The sequence below is a fragment of the Mesoplodon densirostris genome, chromosome 18, assembly GCF_025265405.1.
Source record: "Mesoplodon densirostris isolate mMesDen1 chromosome 18, mMesDen1 primary haplotype, whole genome shotgun sequence".
NCBI classification, from domain to species: Eukaryota; Metazoa; Chordata; class Mammalia; order Artiodactyla; family Ziphiidae; genus Mesoplodon; species Mesoplodon densirostris.
Window position 1 is genome coordinate 11388836 of NC_082678.1, and position 20069 is coordinate 11408904.

The window sequence follows — 20069 nt, forward strand, 5'->3', positions numbered from 1 at the left end:
ACCTCTGTTTGGCAAGGATCTGTAGCCATATACATGGACTAATAGTAGGAAAAACTGTAGTCAAGAAAGTAAGAATTAGTGGTGCACTGAGGAAGATCTGGCTTAGATTTAATCAGGACGACTGGTTGGTAGATAGCAAGGTTTGTAATAACGGGAGATGATGCTTTTCACAAATACTGGAATGAATTTTGAAGAGCCTGAATGCATGATAGTTATTCATTCAACATAAAATTTTTTGAGTACTATATACACTAGGCACTCAGGATACTATGCTGGACAAAACAGGCAAAGTCCCTGCCCTCGTGGAGCTGACATTCTAGTCAGTGGGGTATAGATAGCACAGCTGCTTGGCCTTGCTAGAGGCAATTAACTAGGGGACATGGGGAGTGTGACCTGGCTCACACTAGTGTAAGGCATGGGGGCACTTAAGTGTTCTCAGTCTTTTGGCTGACCGAAATCTCCGAAGAGTTAAAGAAACCCATATTTCTTTACGCATATTCTAAACGCATATTTTGTGTCTTATGTCTCTAAACCATTAAGCAACTCTCACCCACCACCTAAAGTCACACTGCTTGCCTGTTTGTGGCAGAAGTTGAATTTTTTTTTTTTTTTTTTTTTTTTTTTTTTTTTTGCGGTATGCGGGCCTCTCACTGTTGTGGCCTCCCCCGTTGCGGAGCAAAGGCTCCGGACGCGCAGGCTCAGCGGCCATGGCTCACGGGCCCAGCCGCTCCGCGGCATATGGGATCCTCCCAGACCGGGGCACGAACCCGTATCCCCTGCATCGGCAGGCGGACTCTCAACCACTTGCGCCACCAGGGAGGCCCCCAGAAGTTGAATTTTTAAAACGAAGTATTTGATTTATTTCTTTTGTAATTTGAACCCTTTATTATTTAGTAGGATTAATTTATGCCCATCCTTTTCTTCTATCCTCAGTCTAGGGGGAAGAGTTACTTACTCCTTATTAAAGGTTTTGACCTTGTCTCTTCAGGTCTCTGCACCACCTTGTTCCTATGATTTTTCCTGTCATCCTAAATCTTTAGTTTTTCTTTTTGTTGGCTTTTCCTTTTTAGCATATAAACATGCTTACGTTTCTTCCTTAAACGAAATTCCTCTAGTTAACACCTCATGCTCTCCTTCCTGTCATTGGTAAACAGCCTAGGAAGTAATCTGCACCCCTTGTGGCCTAGTCTTCCTCCTCTACCACTCACCAGTCATTCCTTGACCCTGCCCCACTGCTTCAGCGGAGGCTTTTTAGTTCTCATCTCACCTGTCTTCCTTTTAGTTGTTAACATTGGACATTTCTTTCTGCCTGTGAAACTTCTCACCATCTGTGTCACTTTCTCTGCTGTCCTCCCTTCCTCTTTGTTCCTCCTCAGGTTTCCACGTGAGTGTCTCTCCCCCTGCCCATTCCTAAATGTTGACATACACTATGATTGTCTCACCCCTTTTCTCACTCTCTGGCCCTCTCTCTGCTAGCTTATCTACATCAGTAACCTCAGATGCAGATGTCTCATATCAAATCTATAGCCCCATCACAGATCTCTCTCTGCAGACAGACCTTACTTGCCAGCTGTCCTTAGCTCTCCCATAGGTACTGAAGTGATCTCACTTTATACCTGCTTCTCCATGCCTGGCTTTTCTAGGTTTCCATCTCTATTAATGGCACCACCATTCACCCAATCTGTAAAAGCCAGAAACTTCCAGAGTTATTCTAGACTCTCCCTTCCTCCTCAGCTCCCATGTCTGATTTGGTTACCCCAGTTGATTCTTCCTCATAGATACCTAAGTAAACAACTCAGATCTACAACCCCCCCTTCTCCTTCCTTATAGTCACTTCCTTAGTTGTTCAGTACCTTGTCACTTGGTATTTTTATAATAATGTCCTAACTGCTTTCCCTGTGTCCAACTTTTTTTCCTGCTGTCCCTCATGTAATCATTCTAAAATACTGATCTGAAACATGTCCCTTTTTTTTGCTTAAAATTATAACTGGCAGACTATAGTTTTGTATGGTGTGTTCTTAGCGTAGTATACTAAACTGTTCACCTGGGCCCTGCTTGTCTTTCTGAACACGTGCCCTGCAACTTTCCCAAATGTCCTACAGAACTCTAGCTGCACTGCAGTATTTCCAGTTCTCTGTGGTAGCACTTAACAGTGCCTTCTATCTAAAATTCCCTCTCCTGACACTTCTTCCCTGATCTAATGCCTCTTCAGATTTAAAAAGTTAATGCCAGTGTCATCTCCAGAAAAACTGTGCCTTGTCCCCAATTCATCATAGGTTGGGTACCCTCCTCCTGGGCCATCAATAAATGCACTTTGTGTAGTACCTCTATTAGAACACATTATGTTTTGTTTTGTTTTTTTTAAGCTGGCTAAAACTACACTGTGAACTCCTTGAGAATGGGACTGTATCTTTCATCTATAAATGCCCAGCACCCAATGCATTGCCTGACTTTCCTCAGCAAGCTTTTGATAAATCATTGAAAGTATTTCTGCTAGGAAATTGTTAATGTAATTCTTTTTTAAAAAATAAATTTATTTTTTTAAATTTATTTTTGGCTGCGTTGGGTCTTCGTTGCTGCACACGGGCTTTTTCTAGTTGCGGCGAGCGGGGTCTACTCTTCGCTGCAGTGTGTGGGCTTCTCATTTCAGTGGCTTCTCTTTGTTGTGGAGCATGGGCTCTAGGCACACGGGCTTCAGTAGTTGTGGCGCGTGGGCTTCAGTAGTTGTGGCGAGTGGGCTCTAGAGTGCAGGCTCAGTAGTTGTGGCTCACAGGCTTAGTTGCTCCATGGCATGTGGGATCTTCCTGGACCAGGGCTCGAACCTGTGTGCCCTGCATTGGCAGGTGGATTCTTAACCACTGCGCCACCAGGGAAGTCCCTGTTAATGTAATTCTTAAAATCTACCAAGGGTGTTTTTTTTCCATCCTATCTTTGCCTACCTTCTGATTTCAATGGCTTATTTATTACTAGCCTCTTTTTATGCATTATATACACTAGGAAAAAGGTTAAAATTCAGAATCCGTCGTTTTTGTTGCTTAGGAACAGCTCTTGGAAAGCCAGGCTCACAGATTGGTTAAATAATACTATCAGATGCTAAAATTTTCTGGCTTGTAAATACTCTTACTAAATTTCATCTCACTAGAATTATGTTGACTCCCCTTAAGGGATTCCTGAAGAAGGCAGGAGATGGTCTAAATTAAGTGTAAGTAAACTATTACTTATAAAGTGCTTATTCTAGCCATGAATAACTTTTATGCAAAGTCCAAAATGGGTAAAGACAGTCCCTACCTGGAACTAAGAGCAGAGGTTGACATGGCATAAATCAAATTTAATACTAAACAGACTGAACTAAGTGCTGTATAATAGCAGTTAAAACAAAACCTGTAGGTTATATATGGGGGAGGGGCATAGAACCAGAAAAGTAGAGTGTGTCGTTGCTGTTCCTGGTCCCCTTAACGATGCCATTGTAAAAAGCAGTTTTTGGAACTCTGTTCACATTGGCTTCAGAGTCTATTATAAACATTTAAACTTTTCTTATTAATGGTAAACTGTAATACAAAGAAAAAAGTAAAAATCAAATAACTGCTATTAACATTTTGATAAGCAGCCCTCCAGCTATCTCTGTACATGTAAGACATGCTTTTACATTGAATTACATTGAATCATACCACCCACCTTGTTTTATGCCCTTCTCATATTACTCAGTGTATAATGGACACTTTTCTGTAAATGTAAAACTTAGAACGCACATTCCCCTTTGCTAAGCAATTGCATTAAAAAAACTTGATCCTAAGGAAATAAGAGTATGCACAAAGATATATGATATGTTTCACAACTTAAAAAAAACAGAAGTGGAGAAATGTATTTATTGACATTTAAAGATGTTCATGTATATCATACTGTGAAGAAATCAGTAACTAAAACAATTTGTACAGTATGGTTTCAGTTTTGATTTTAAATGGGGTGTGTTTGTGTATACACATATGCATAGAAAAAAAGCAAAAGATACCAACGAAATTGCATATCTGGGAGAGGAATTTCAGGTAATTTTATTTTGTTCCTTTTCGCGTTCTGAGTTTTCTGCTATTCTATAAAACGTAGGTAACGTGTGTCATTAAAAAAAGGTTTTTTGGAGCCAAGACTTATAAGAGATAAGGTGTTTTTAAACCTGTTTGATCGGTGCTTAGGAAATTTCTTTGTAATCCTTAACAACAGGCAAACTGAATAAGATGTTAAACGAGCAGTCAGATCCTTCTGAAGGGTATGTATTAAATACTGCATTCGTGTTCAGATTGAGATCTCAGCAAAAGAAATAACAATTCAGTGTTTCAGAAAATGTGACTGTTTCATTGAGGTTAGCATATTGCATATGTGAAGTACAGAGTTAAATTTTTTTACTTGAAATATAGTTGATTTATAGTGTTGTGCCAATCTGTGCTGTACTGAAGTTAAAATTTTAATTGAGAGGCAAAGGTTTAAAATAAAATTGTAGGCAAAGGTTGGAACTGACATAAAAATCAGTGGGCTGTTTATAAAGTTAAATTTATGTAAGTGTCTCTTGTTCCTAACAGATCAGTCATTGACACCATGAACTGGAATAAAGGTGGCCCTGGCACTAAGAGGGGATTTGGCTTTGGAGGTTTCGCTATTAGTGCGGGAAAGAAGGAGGAACCAAAACTCCCACAGCAGTCCCATAGTGCCTTTGGGGCAACCAGCTCTTCTGGATTTGGAAAGTCGGCTCCACCACAGCTCCCTTCCTTCTACAAAATTGGTTCTAAACGGGCCAACTTTGATGAGGAAAATGCGTAAGTGGTAATACCTGGTAATTTAACAAAGGTTAGGCTTTGAGGTATTCATTCCATCAACAGAAATTGAAGCAAAGAAACCATTTGTTTCTCAAATAATAATATGACTTGTTAAAGTGGTTATCTCACTGGATTGCATTGTTCCTAACAAGTTAAATTGTTAAGTTTACTCATTCGTAAGGAGTATACTTTTGTGATCCTTCACTTTTGCTTGTTCCAAAAAGGATTTGAGGCCTTTTAAACCTAACTGTGGCTGAAGAGTTTTAAATAATTCACATGGCCTTTGATGGTCTTTACTGAAATTTTGTTTGTTTGTTTTGCGGACGCGGGCCTCTCACTGTTGTGGCCTCTCCCATTTCGGAGCACAGGCTCAGCGGCCATGGCTCACGGGCCCAGCCGCTCCGCGGCATGTGGGATCTTCCCGGACTGGGGCACGAACCCGTGTCCCCTGCATCGGCAGGCGGACCCTCAACCACTGCGCCACCAGGGAAGCCCTGAAGTTTTTGGTTTACACCATACAAGTTGTTTTGGAAACACAGGCAGTTGTCAGAACTGGCAGAGGCATCGTTTGGCTCAACACCCAAGTCCTTAAAACTGTTACGTTTAATATCTTATAGTGGTAGGAAAATCTCAGATTTTTGCCCACAGTTCTCAGGAAACATATTTACCGGTTACCTTTTTTAACTTGATGTCTAAGAAGGTGATTGTTAAACAGCTGGGGTTTGAAAGTTTGAGCTCTAATTCCTTATAGATTATAACTTCTCTCTTTGCCAAGTCTGAAGAAATCTTGTATTGCTATAATTTCCAACCTGGTTGTGACACTGCTTGATGTTTTTTTTTTAGTTAAAAAAAACCCTCAAGATAAGAGTTTTTAAAGTACACAGCAGCATTTTAAAAAGTCGGTATGTTATTTAGCAATTAAATACAGAAGTAAGTGTTTAAGATTCAGCAAAGTAAATGATCATTATTCTAGAGAACAGTTTACCAGCTCAGAGGTACTTTTAAATGATACATTAAATGAAACTACTGTATAAATGCGTATGCATTTATGTGTGTGTGTAGCACATAACAGTGGTTAGAGCTTTTAAAATGAAGACTTGAAAGGCTATAAAATTTTAGGCTGTAGTTGTGATTTCTTTTAACTAATAGTTGGTTGTATTACTGTTTCATTTAATTCTGAGGTAAGATCTAAACAATGTTTTTGTTTTGTTTTAGTTGATGGCTATATAGATACTCTTTTCTGGGTTATTTGTTAGAGGGAAAGTGATACTTTTTCCAGATGTTGAAATTCTTTTCTGAATACATAGTATGGTGAGGATTTTGGATTGAACATTTTTTTTTTTACTTTTTTTTTTTAAGTATAGTTGATGTACAATGTTATATAAGTTTCAAGTGTACGACATAGTGATGCACAAATTTTAAAGGTTACACTCCATTTATAGTTATTATAAAATATTGGCTATATTCCTGAACATTTATTTTTAATTTTAGAAGTTTTCTGTTGGTTCTCAGAAAACAGCCCAGAACTTCTGAAGAAAGTCTCTAGCCTTATGAATATATCTCAAAAAATTTTTTAAGGATTATGAAGAATAAACTAGCTTTATAATATTTCATACAAAGTAATTTTTTCCATGGCATACACTTTAATATTTGCTCTATCTATTCAACAATGATATACTAAATTTGTACAGAAAACTTATTCCTTTTGAGAGAACTGGAAATGTGATTTTTAACAGACACTATTGAAATGGAGAATCTGCTGTGATTTTTTTTTTTTTGCAGTATTAGAATTTGGCATGTATTAAGTGATAATTTAATAATTAGGTCCTAAGCCAAAAGGACCAAAATCTCCTAATTGTGACATATACTTTAATAAAAATTTGTGTTAAATGAAAGATTCACCTGACCCCAAATTAAACATTCACTCTATCAGTCATGCATCTTAATTTTCAGATATTTTGAAGATGAGGAAGAAGATTCTAGCAATGTTGATTTACCTTACATTCCTGCTGAAAACTCACCTACCCGCCAGCAATTCCATTCCAAGCCAGTAGATTCTGACAGCGATGATGATCCCTTAGAGGCATTCATGGCTGAAGTGGAGGCAAGTATCAACTCTGTTATGTTAACATTTTCAGTGATTAGAAATAGATCAGATTAACCTAGTGCTTTAGTCCTCAGTCAGAGTTTGTTTCTTGGCCCTTTATTGGGAGAATTTTGCTTTTGTATTCTATAGTTTCTTAAATATGCTTCCACTGGCCCTGTAGCATTTTCAGAGATGATTCGTGCCTAGGAATTTGGACTGTAACCCTTGAACATAGTAGCTCAAGATTTATGTGTTTGTTGTGTGTGTTTTGTTTTAATAATGCTTGGTATATTCTTGAATGAATATTATCTCATTCAATCTAGCATTTATCAAATATGTAAGGTAATTAAATTTAAGGAACTTGCTAAAATTACAAATTCTGTATTCTGTACTTTTAATGTTTATTTCTTATTATCAACATTATCATCAACACTCATGACCTTGCTGTGGAAATTGAAACTTGTGACCTCTTCCTTCCTAAAACTCTTCTCACTAGGCTTTTGTGATTTTGTATTTTGTTCTTCTCTCCCATCTCCCTGACTTTCTGTTTATTTGCTATTTATTATGAAAAAGTTCAAACACATACAAAAGTAGAGTAGTAAAATGAGCCCCCATGTACCCTTCACCCTGCTTTATCAGTTAACAACTTGGCCAATCTTTTGTTATCTAACAACTCCCACCCCTCTTTCAGATTATTTTAAAGTAAATCTCAGACATATCATTTCATTCATCAGTATTTCTGTATTTCTGTAACTCTTAAAAAACATAACTACCATATCATTGTACCAAAAAAATTCTTACATAGCCATCTGTTATCTGTCATTCTGTGATTCTCTTCATTTCTCAAATACGATTCTCCTACGGTTCGCAATATTGATTTGCTAGTTTCACTCTTTATACATTCCTTAGTGACCTCATCCTCTTCTAAAACGTAACTTCTGTGTGAATAATGAATATCTTTAGTCCCATAGTCTCTCTTTGGTTTCAGCTCTGCTTTTCTAGAAGTATATTGACCATTTTTACATGGGTGTAAAAATGGCACCTTAAACCCAATTCATCATCTTTTCCTCCTCAACCAGGTATTTCATCTTACTTCTCTTAATGGCACCAAAATACACACAATCACATTGGCTTTTTTTTTTTTTTTTCCCTTGGCCACGCCACTCAGCTTGCAGGATTTTAGTTCCCTGACCAGGGGTATCGAGCCCCGACCTTCAGCAGTGAAAGTGCAGAGTCCTAACCACTGGACTGGCAGAGAATTCCCACGTTGGCTTTAATTTCTTCCTTTAATTTGCCCCTCTTCTTTTCTTTTTTTAAAAATTTTATTGAAGTATAGTTGATTTACAATGTTGTGTTAATTTCTTCTGTACAGCAAAGTGACTCAGTTATACATATATGTATTCTTTTTTCTTTTCCATTATGGTTTGTCATAGAATATTGAATATAGTTCCCTCTGCGATACAGTATGAGCTTGTTGTTTATCCATCCTATATATAATATATATAGTTTATCTCTGCTAATCCCAAACTCCTATTCCTTCCCTCCTTTCCTCCCCTCCACCTTGACAACCACAAGTCTGTTCTCTATATCTGTGTCTTATTTTCGTTTCGTACATACGTTGATTTGTGTCATAATTTATCAGTAGATTTCCATATATGTGATATCATATTGTATTTGTCTTTCTCTTTCTGACTTACTTCACTTAGTGTGATCATCTCTAGATCCATCCATGTTGCTGCAAATGGCATTATTTCATTCTTTTTCATGGCCGAGTAATAATCCATTGTGGGTGTGTGTGTATGTGTGTGTGTACACACACACACGCACACCACATCTTCTTTATCCATTCATCTGTTGATGGACATTTAGGTTGTTTCCATGTCTTGGCTATTGTAAATAGTGCTGCTATGAGCATAGGGGTGCATGTACCTTTTGAATTACGGTTTTATCTGGATATATGCCCAGGAGTGGGATTGCTAGATCATATGGCAGCTCTATTTTTAGTTTTCTGAGGAAACTTCATACAGTTTTTCCTAGTGGCTGCAACGATTTACATTCCCACCAACAGCGTAAGAGGGTTCCCTTTTCTCCATAACCTCTCTAGCATTTATTATTTGTAGACTTTTTAATGATGGCCATTCTGACTGGTGTGAGGTGATACTTCATTGTAGTTTTGATTTGGATTTCTCTAATGATTAGAGATGTTGAGCATCTTTTTGTGTGCCTGTTGGCCATCTATATGTCTTCTTTGGAGAAACGTCTATTTAGGTCTTCTGCCCATTTTTCGATTGGGTTATTTGTTTTTTTTGTTGTTGAGTTGTATGAGCTGTTTGTGTATTTTGGAAATTAAGCCCTTGTCAGTCGCATCATTTGCAAATATTTTCTCCCAGTCCATAGGATGTCTTTTCATTTTGTTTATGGTTTCTTTTGCTGTGCAAAAGCTTGTAAGTTTGATTAGGTCCCATTTGTTTATTTTTGTTTTTATTTCTATTGCCTTGAAAGACTGACCTAAGAAAACATTGGTACCATTTATGTCAGAATGTTTTGCCTGTGATCTTTTCTGGGAGTTTTATGGTGTCGTATCTTATGTTTAAGTCCTTAAGCCATTTTGAATTTATTTTTGTGCATGTTGTGTTCTAACTTAATTGATTTACAGGCGGCTGTCTGACTTTCCCAGCACCACTAGCTGAAGAGACTGTCTTTTTCCCATTTTATATTCTTGCCTCCTTTGTTGAAGATTAATGGATGGTAGGTAATGTGGAGTTTTCTCCTGGGTTCTCTATTCTGTTCCATTGATCTGTATGTTTGTTTTTGTGCCAGTACCACACTGTTTTGATTACTGTAGCTTTGTAGTGTTGTCTGAAGTCTGGGAGGGTTATGCCTCCTGCTTTGTTCTTTTTCCTCAGGATCGCTTTGGCAATTTTGAGTCTTTTATGGTTCTGTATTAATTTTAGGATTATTTTAGTTCTGTGAAAAATGTCATGGGTAATTTGACAGGGATCACAGTAAATCTGTAGATTGCTTTGGGTAGTATTGCCATTTTTAACAGTATGTATTCTTCCAGTCCAAGAGCATGGGAAATCCTTCCATTTCTTTGAATTATCTTTAATTTCCTTTATTAATGTTTTGTAGTTTTCAGCGTGTAAGTCTTTCACCTCCTTGGTGAGGTTTATTCCTAAGTTATTTTTTTTTGATGCAATTTTATTTTATTTATTTATTTTATATATATATATATATATATATATGTTTTTTTTTTTTTTTTTTTTTTTGCGGTATGCGGGCCTCTCACTGTTGTGGCCTCTCCCGTTGCGGAGCACAGGCTCCAGATGCGCAGGCCCAGCGGCCATGGCTCACGGGCCCAGCCGCTCCGCGGCATATGGGATCCTCCCAGACCGGGGCACGAACCCGTATCCCCTGCATCGGCAGGCAGACTCTTAACCACTGCGCCACCAGGGAGGCCCATATATGTATATTTTTTTGGCTGCACTGCACAGCTTGCGGGATCTCAGTTCCCTGACCCGGGAGGATTGAACCCAGGTCACAGCAGTGAAAGCACAGAATCCTAACCACTAGACCACCCCTGGTGCAATTTTAAAAGGGATTGTTTGTTTACATTGTTTGTTTACATTGTTTGTTACATAAAGAAATACAACCACTTTCTGTATGTTAATCTTGTATCCTGCTACCTTGCTTAATTCGTTTATCAGTTCTAGTAGTTTTTGTGTGGAGTCTTTCAGTTTTGTATGTACAGTATCATGTCACCTACGTATAATGACAATTTTACCTCTTCCCTACCAATTTGAATACCTTTTATTTTGTTTTCTTGTCTGATTGCAGTGGCTAGGACTTCCAATACTATGTTGAGGAGAAGTGGTGAGCGTGGGCATCCTTGTCTTTTTCCAGATTTTGGGGGGAAGGCTTTCATCTTTTCACCATTGAGTATTATATTGGCTGTGGGTTTGTCATAAATAGCTTTTATTATGTTGAGATATGTTCCCTCTATACCCATTTTTGTAAGGGTTTTTATCATCAGTGGATGTTGAATTTTATCAAATCCATCTGTTGAGATGATCATGTGGTTTTTGTCCTTTCTTTTGTTTTTGTTTGTTTTTCTTTCTCCAACACCGTAAGTTTATTTCTTGTTCATGTAAGAGCCAAAATGGGTGTTTCTAACCCGGGGGTGGTGCTCCTTCAAGCAACATTCAGGGCTCCTCCATCTTGTGGCTCTATTCTCTTCAACATATGATTCCAAGTGGCAGAAGGGGACTGAGCATCTGTCATTTCTTTTGTTGATGTGGTGTGTCACATTGATTGGTTTGTGTATGTCGAACCATCCTTTTGACCCTGGGGTGAATCCAACTTGGTCGTGGTATATGTCTTTTTTTATGTGTTGTTGGATTTGGTTTGCTAATATTTTGGGGGGAATTTTTGCATCTATATTCATCAAAGATATTGGCCTATAATTTTCTTTTTTGGTAGTGTCTTTGTCTGGTTTTGGTATCAGGGTGATGGTTTCTTCATAGAATCTCTTTGGGAGTGTTCCTGCCTCTTCAGTCTTTTGGAAGAGTTTGGGAAGGATCGGTATAAGTTCTTCTTTGTATGTTTGATAGAATTCCCCAGTGAAGCCACCTGGTCCTGGACTTTTCTTTGTAGGGAGTTTTTTGATTACAGATTCTATTTCATTTCTAGTGATTGGTCTGGTCAAGTTATATATTTCTTCTTGATTCAGTTTTGGTAGCCTGTATGTTTCTAGAAAGTTGTCCATTTCTTCTAGGTTGTTGAATTTGTTGCCATATAATTATTCATAGTATTCTCTTACGATTTTTTGTATTTCTGTGGTATCAGTTGTGATTTCTTCTCTTTAATTTCTTATTTTGTTTATCTGGGTTTTTTTCGTGTTTTTTTTTGTTTGTTTTTTTTCTTTTCTTTTTCTTGGCCACGCCACACAGCTTGTGGAACCTTAGTTCCCTGACCAGGGATTGAACCCATGCCCTCGGCAGTGAAAGTGTACAGTCCTAACTACTGGTCCACTGGGGAATTCCCAAGGTTTGTCATTCTTGTTTACCCTTTCAAAGAAGCAGCTCTTGGTTTTATTGATTTTTTTTCTATTTTATTTTTAATCCCTATTTTATTTCCTCTCTTTTCCTGATCTTTATTATCGCCTTCCTTCTGCTGACTTTCTAGTTCACTGACATTTAAGGTAATTATTGATAAATATGTATTTTGCCATTTTAAACCTTGTTTTCCCATTGATTTTATATTTCTTTTTTGTCCCTTTTTGTTTTGTTTTTCCTTTTGTGGTTTGATGATTTTCTTTTGTATTATGCTTAATTATATTCTCTTCTTTTTGGTTTTTGCGAATCAGCTGTGTTTTTGATTTGTGGTTGCCCTGTTTTTCAAGTATGTTAACCACTTCCTATATCTACTTGCTTTACACTGGTAGTCATATAGACCTAAACATACTCTAGAGAAAAAAAGTCTACATTTTTGTACTCTCCTCCCCCACATTTTATGATTTTGACGTCCTCTTTTGCATCTTCATGTTCATCCTTTTGCTGTTCATTGTGGTTATCATTCTCTGACAAATGTTTTGATTTTATTTTTTAATTTTACTTAAGTGATTACTGGCTTAGTTAAGTGATTTACTTTACAACTGTGATTTTCTCTTTCCTGTATATTCTTTTGTGTGTGTGTCTGTGTGTGTTTGGGTTTTTTTTAATATCTTTATTGGAGTATAGTTGCTATACAATGTTGTGTTAGTTTCTGCTGTATAACAAAGTGAATCAGCTATACATATACATATATCCCCATATCCCCTCCCTCTTGCTTCTCCATCCCACCCTCCCTATCCCACCCCTCTAGGTGGTCACAAAGCACTGAGCTGATCTTCCTGTGCTATGCGGCTGCTTCCCACTATCTGTTTTACATTTGGTACGGTATATATGTACATGCCACTCTCTCATTTTGCCCCAGCTTACCCTTCCCTCTCCCCTTGTCCTCAAGTCCATTCTCTATGTCTGCATCTTAATTCCAGTCCTGTCCCTAGGTTCTTCAGAACCATTTTTTTTTAGTTTCCATATATATGTGTTAGCATATGATATTTGTTTTTCTCTTTCTGACTTACTTCACTCTGTATGAAAGACTCTAGGTCCATCCATCTCGCTACAAATAACTCAATTTTGTTTCTTTTTATGGCTGAGTAATATTACGTTCTATACATATGCCACATCTTCTTTATCCATTCATCTGTCGATGGACACTTAAGTTGCTTCCGTGTCCTGGCTATTGTATATAGTGCTGCAATGAATGCTGTGGTGCATGACTCTTTCTGAATTATGGTTTTCTCAGGGTATATGCCCAGTAGTGGGATTGCTGGGTCATATGGTAGTTCTATTTTTAGTTTTTCAAGGAACCTCCATACTGTTCTCAACAGTGGCTGTATCAATTTACATTCCCACCAACAGTGCAAGAGGGTTCCCTTTTCTCCACACCCTCTCCAGCATTTATTGTTTGTGGATTTTTTGATGATGGCTATTCTGACTGGTAGGAGGAGATACCTCCTTGTAGTTTTGATTTGCATTTCTCTAATGATTAGTGATGTTGAGCATCCTTTCATGTGTTTGTTGGCAATCTGTATCTCTTCTTTGGAGAAATGTCTATTTAGGTCTTCTGCCCATTTTTGGATTGGATTGTTTTTTTGATATTGAGCTGCATGAGCTGCTTGTATATTTTGGAGATTAATCCTTTGTCAGTTGCTTCATTTGCAAATATTTTCTCCCATTCTGAGGGTTGTCTTTTCATCTTTTTTTATGGTTTCCTTTGCTGTGCAAAAGCTTTTAAGTTTCATTAGGTCCCATTTGTTTATTTTTGTTTTTATTTCCCTTTCTCTAGGAGGTGGGTAAAAAGGATTTTGCCGTGATTTATGTCACAGAGTGTTCTCCCTATGTTTTCCTCTAAGAGTTTTATAGGGTCTGGCCTTACATTTAAGTCTTTAATCCATTTTGAGTTTATTTTTGTGGATGGTGTTAGGGAGTGTTCTAATTTCATTCTGTTACATGTAACTATCCTGTTTTCCCTGCACCACTTATTGAAGAGGCTGTCTTTTCTCCATTGTATATTCTTGCCTCCTTTATCAAAGATAAGGTGACAGTATGTGTGTGGGTTTATTTCTGTGCTTGCTATCCTGTTCCATTGATCTGTATTTCTGTTTTTGTGCCAGTACCATACTGTCTTGATTACTGTAGCTTTGTAGTATAGTCTGAAGTCAGGGAGCCTGATTCCTCCAGCTCCATTTTTCTTTCTCAAGATTGCTTTGGCTCTTTGGGGTCTTTTGTGTTTCCATGCAAATTGTGAAATTTTTTGTTCTAGTTCTGTGAAAAATGCCAGTGGTAGTTTGATAGGGATTGCATTGACTCTGTAGATTGCTTTGGGTAGTATAGTCGTTTTCACAGTGTTGATTCTTCCAATCCAAGAGCATGGTATATCTCTCCATCTGTTTGTATCCTCTTTAATTTCTTTCATCAGTGCCTTATAGTTTTCTGCATACAGGTCTTTTGTCTCTTTAGGTAGGTTTACTCCTAGGTATTTTATTGTTTTTGTTGCAAAGGTAAATGGGAGTGTCTCCTTAATTTCTCTCTCAGATTTTTCATCATTAGTGTATAGGAATGCAAGAGATTTCTGTGCATTAATTTTGTATCCTGCTACTTTACCAAATTCATTGATTAGCTTTAGTAGTTTTCTGGTAGCATTGTTAGGATTCTCTATGTGTAGTGTCATGTCATCTGTAAACAGTGACAGTTTTACTTCTTTTCCGATTTGGATTCCTTTTATTTCTTTTTCTTCTCTGATTGCTGTGGCTAAAACTTCCATAACTATGTTGAATAATAGTGGTGAGAGTGGGCAACCTTGTCTTGTTCCTGATCTTAGTGGAAATGGTTTCAGTTTTTCACCATTGAGGAAGATGTTGGCTGTGGGTTTGTCATAGATGGCCTTTATTATGTTGAGGTATGTTCTCTCTATGCCTACTTTCTGGAGGGGTTTTATCATAAATCAGTGTTGATAAAAGCTTTTTCTGCATCTATTGAGATGATCATACGGTTTTTATCCTTCAGTTTGTTAATATGGTATATCACATTGATTGATTTGCATATATTGAAGAATCCTTTCATTCCTGGAATAAACCCCGCTTGATCATGGTGTATGATCCTTTTAATGTGCTGTTGGATTCTGTTTGCTAGTATTTTGTTGAGGATTTTTGCATCTATGTTCATCAGTGATATTGGCCTGTAGTTTTCTTTTTTTGTGACATCTTTGTCTGGTTTTGGTATCAGGGTGATGGTGGCCTCGTAGAATGAGTTTGGGAGTGTTCCTCCCTCTGCTGTATTTTGGAAGAGTTTGAGAAGGATAGGTGTTAGCTCTTCTCTAAATGCTTGATAGAATTCGCCTGTGAAGCCATCTGGTCCTGGGCTTTTGTTTGTTGGAAGATTTTTAATCACAGTTTCAATTTCAGTGCTTGTGATTGGTCTATTTATATTTTCTATTTCTTCCTGGTTCAGTCTTGGAAGGTTGTGCTTTTCTAAGAATTTGTCCATTTCTTCTAGGTTGTCCATTTTATTGGCATACAGTTGCTTGTAGTAATCTCTCATGATCCTCTATTTCTAGTGTCAGTTGATACTTATGCTTTCTCATTTCTAATTCTGTTGATTTGAGTCTTCTCCCTTTTTTCTTGAGGAGTCTGGCTAGTTAATGGTTTATCAATTTTGTTTTTCTTCTTGAACCAGCTTTTAGTTTTATTGATCTTTGCTACTGTTTCCTTCATTTCTTCTTCATTTATTTCTGATCTGATCTTTATGATTTCTTTCCTTCTGATAACTTTAGGTTTTTTTGGTTCTTTTTTCTCTAATTGCTTTAGGTGTAACATTAGGTTGTTTATTTGAGACTTTTTTTGTTTCTTGAGGTAGGATTGTATTGCTCTAAACTTCCCTCTTAGAACTGCTTTTGCTGCATCCCATAGGTTTTGGGTCATTGTGTTTTCATTATCATTTGTTTCTAGGTATTTTTTGATTTCCTCTTTGATTTCTTCAGTGATCTCTTTGTTATCTAGTAGTGTATTGTTTAGCCTCTGTGTGTTTGTATTTTTTTACAGTTTTTTTTCCTGTAATTGATATCTAGTCTCATAGCGTTGTGATCGGAAAAGATACTTGATACGATTTCAGTTTTCTTAAATTTACCAAGGCTTGATATGTGACCCAAGATATCATCTATCCTGGAGAATGTTCCATGAGCAGTTGAGAAGTATATTCTGTTGTTTTTGGATGGAATGTCCTATAAATGTCAGTTAAGTCCATCTTGTTTAATGTGTCATTTAAAGCTTGTGTTTCCTTATTTATTTTCATTTAGGATGATCTGTCCATTGTTGTTTTTTTTTTTTTTTTTTTTTTGCGGTATGCGGGCCTCTCATTGCTGTGGCCTCTCCCGTTACGGAGCACAGGCTCCGGATGCGCAGGCTCAGTGGCCATGGCTCACGGGCCCAGCCGCTCCGCAGCATGTGGGATCTTCCCAGACCAGGACACGAACCCGTGTCCCCTGCATCAGCAGGCGGACTCTCAACCACTGCGCCACAAGGGAAGCCCTGTCCATTGTTGAAAGTGGGGTATTAAAGTCCCTTACTATTATTGTGTTACTGACAATTTCCCCTTTTATGGCTGTTTGCATTTGCCTTATTTATTGAGGTGCTCCTATGTTGGGTGCATAAATATTTACAATTGTTATATCTTCTTTTTGGATTGATCCCTTGATGTTATGTAGTGTCCGTCTTTGTCTCTTGTAATAGTTTTTATTTTAAAGTCTATTTTGTCTGAATTGAGAATTGCTCCTCCAGCTGTCTTTTGATTTCCATTTCCATGGCATATCTTTTTCCATCCCCTCACTTTCAGTCTGTATGTGCCCCTAGGTCTGAAGTGGGTCTCTTGTAGACAGTATATATATACGGGTCTTATTCCTGTATCCATTCAGCCAGTCTGTGTCTTTTGTTTGGAGCATTTAATCCATTTACATTTAAGGTAGTTATCGACATGTATGTTCCTATTACCATTTTCTTAGTTGTTTTGGGTATGTTGTTGTAGGTCTTTTCTTTCTCTTGTGTTTCCTGCCTAGAGAAGTTCATTTAGCTTTTGTTGTAAAGCTGGTTTGGTGGTGCTGAATTCTCTTAGCTTTTGCTTGTCTGTAAAGGTTTTAATTTCTCTGTCGAATCTGAATGAGATCCTTGCCAGGTAGAGTAATCTTGGTTGTAGGTTTTTCCCTTTCATCACTTTAAATATATTTATTTTTATTTTTGGCTGCGTTGGGTCTTTGTTGCTGCTCACGGGCTTTCTCTATTTGCAGCGAGCAGGGGCTACTCTTCATTGTGGTGCGTGGGCTTCTCATTGCGGTGGCTTCTCTTGCTGCGGAGCATGGGCTCTAGAGCGCAGGCTCAGTAGTTGTCTTTCACGGGCTTAGTTGCTCCGCGGCATGTGGGATCTTCCCAGACCAGGGCTTGAACCCGGGTCCCCTGCATTGGCAGGCGGATTCTTCACCACTGTGCCACCAGGGAGGCCCTTTTTCATCACTTTAAATATTTCCTGCCACTCCCTTCTGACTTGCAGAGTTTCTGCTGAAAGGTCACCTGTTAACCCTATGGGGATTCCCTTGTATGTTATTTGTTGCTTTTCCCTTGCTGTTTTTAATGTTTTTTCTTTGTATTTAATTTTTGATAGTTTGGTTAATATGTGTCTTGGCACGTTTCTCCTTGGATTTATCCTATATGGGACTCTGCGCTTCCTGGACTTGACTCTTTCCTTTCCCGTATTAGGGAAGTTTTCACTATAATCTCTTCAAATATTTTCTCAGTCCTTTTCTTTTTCTCTCCTTCTTCTGGGACCTCTATAATTCAAATGTTGGTGAGTTTAGTGTTGTCCCAGAGGTCTCTGAGACATAGACTGTCCTCAATTCTTTTCGTTCTTTTTTCTTTATTCTGCTCTGTGATACTTACTTCCACTATTTTATCCTCCAGGTCACTTATCTGTTTTTCTGCCTCAGTTATTCTGCTATTGATTCCTTGTAGAGAATTTTTAATTTCATTTATTGTGTTGTTCATCATTGTTTGTTTGCTCTTTAGTTCTTCTAGGTCCTTGTATTTTCTCCATTCTGTTTACAAGATTTTGGATCATCTTTACTATCATTACTCTGAATTCTTTTTCAGGTAGCCTGCCTATTTATTTTCTCTTCATTTGTTCTGGTGGGTTTTTACCTTGCTCCTTCATCTGCTGTGTGTTTCTCTGTCTTCTCATTTTGCTTAACTTAATGTGATTGGGGTCTCCTTTTCGCAGGCTGCAGGTTTGTAGTTCCTGTTGTTTTTGGTGTCTGCCCCCAGTGGGTAAGGTTGGTTCAGTGGGTTGTGTAGGCTTCCTGGTGGAGGGGACTGGTGCCTGTGTTCTGGTGGATGAGGCTGGATCTTGTCTTTCTGGTGAGCAGGACCACGTCTGGTGGTGTGTTTTGGGGTGTCTGTGAACTTACTATGATTTTAGGCAGCCTCTCTGCTAATGGGTGGGGTTGTGTTCCTATCTTGCTAGTTGTTTGGCATGGGGTGTCCAGCACTGGAGCTTGCTGGTCGTTGAGTGAAGCTGGGTGTTGGTGTTGAGCTGGAGATCTCTGGGAGAGCTCTCGCTGATTGATATTACGTGGGGCCGGGAGGCCTCCTGTGGACCAGTGTCCTGAACTCGGCTCTCCCATCTCAGAGGCTCAGGCCTGACACCCGGCCGGAGCACCAAGACCCCGTCAGCCACACAGCTCAGAAGAAAAGGGGGATAAAAAAGAAAGATAAATAAATAAAAAAGATAATGTAAAGTTATGAAAATAAAAAATATTAATAAAATTAAAAAAAATTAAAAGTAATAAAAAAGAGAGCAACCAAACCAATAAACAAGTCCACCAATTATAATAATCGCTAAAAACTATACTAAGATAAATATAAAAATCAGAAAGTGGTCAGTTGCATACAACAAACCCCAAGTCTACAGTTGCTCCCAAAGTCCACCGCCTCAATTTTGGGATGATTCATTGTCTTTTCAGGTACTCCACAGATGCAGGGTATCTCAAGTTGATTGTGGGGATTTAATCTGCTGCTCCTGAGGCTGCACGGAGAAATTTCCTTCTCTCCTTTGTTCTCACAGCTCCTGGGGTTCAGCTGTGGATTTGGTCCTGCTTCTGCATGTAGGGTGCTCTCTGGCATCTGTTCTTTGCCCAGACAGGAGGGGGTTAAAGGAGCAGCTGATCAGGGGGCTCTGGCTCACTCAGGCCGGGGGGAGGGAGGGGTACGGATGCGGGGCGAGCCTGCAGTGGCAGAGGCCAGCATGACATTGCAGCAGCCTGAGGCGCACCGTGTGTTCTCCCAGGGAAGTTGTCCCTGGATCACGGGACCCTGGCAGTGATGGGCTGCACAGGCCCCTGGGAGGGGAGGTGTGGACAGTGACCTGTGCGGGCACACAGGATTCTTGGTGGCGGCAGTAACAGCCTTAGCGTCTCATGCCCGTCTCTGGGGTCCATGCTGATAGCCGCGGCTCATGCCCTTCTCTGGTGTCCATGCTGATAGCCGCGGCTCATGCCCGTCTCTGGAGCTCATTTAGGCGGTGCTCTGAATCCTCTCTTCCCGCACACCCAGAAACAATGGTCTCTTGACTCTTAGGCAGGTCCAGACTTTTTCTCGGACTCCCTCCTGGTTAGCTGTGGCATGCTAGCCCCCTTCAGGCTGTGTTTACGCAGCCAACCCCAGTCCTCTCCCTGGGATCTGATGCCCCCACCTGCCCCGGCAGGTGAGCAGACAAGCCTCTCAGGCTTGTGAATGCTGGTCGGCACCAATCCTCTGTGCAGGAATCTCTCCGCTTTGCCCTCTGCACCCCTGTTGCTGCGCTCTCCTCCGTGGCTCCGAAGCTTCCCCCCGTCACCCCCACCCCATCTCCACCAGTGCAGGGGCTTCCTAGTGTGTGGGAACTTTTCCTCCTTCACAGCTTCCTCCCGGAGGTGCAAGTCCTGTCCCTATTCTTTTGCCTCTGTTTTTTCTTTTTTCTTTTGCCCTACCCAGGTGCGTGGGGAGTTTCTTGTTTTGGGGGAAGTCTGAGGTCTTCTGCCAGCATTCAGTAGGT

General features: G+C 39.2%; 1 protein-coding gene across 2 annotated transcripts in view; it reads left to right on the forward strand.

Moving 5' to 3' along the window:
• The window catches only part of DDX42 (DEAD-box helicase 42), a 54780-nt gene that overhangs the window by 5939 nt on the left and 28772 nt on the right, over positions 1–20069 (forward strand). For both annotated transcript variants that reach the window (XM_060081474.1, XM_060081475.1), the window contains exons 2-3: positions 4572–4805; positions 6759–6909. In XM_060081474.1, coding sequence (XP_059937457.1) covers positions 4588–4805; positions 6759–6909 — 369 coding nt within the window. In that variant the 5' untranslated portion in view covers positions 4572–4587. The remainder of the gene's footprint in view (positions 1–4571; positions 4806–6758; positions 6910–20069) is intronic.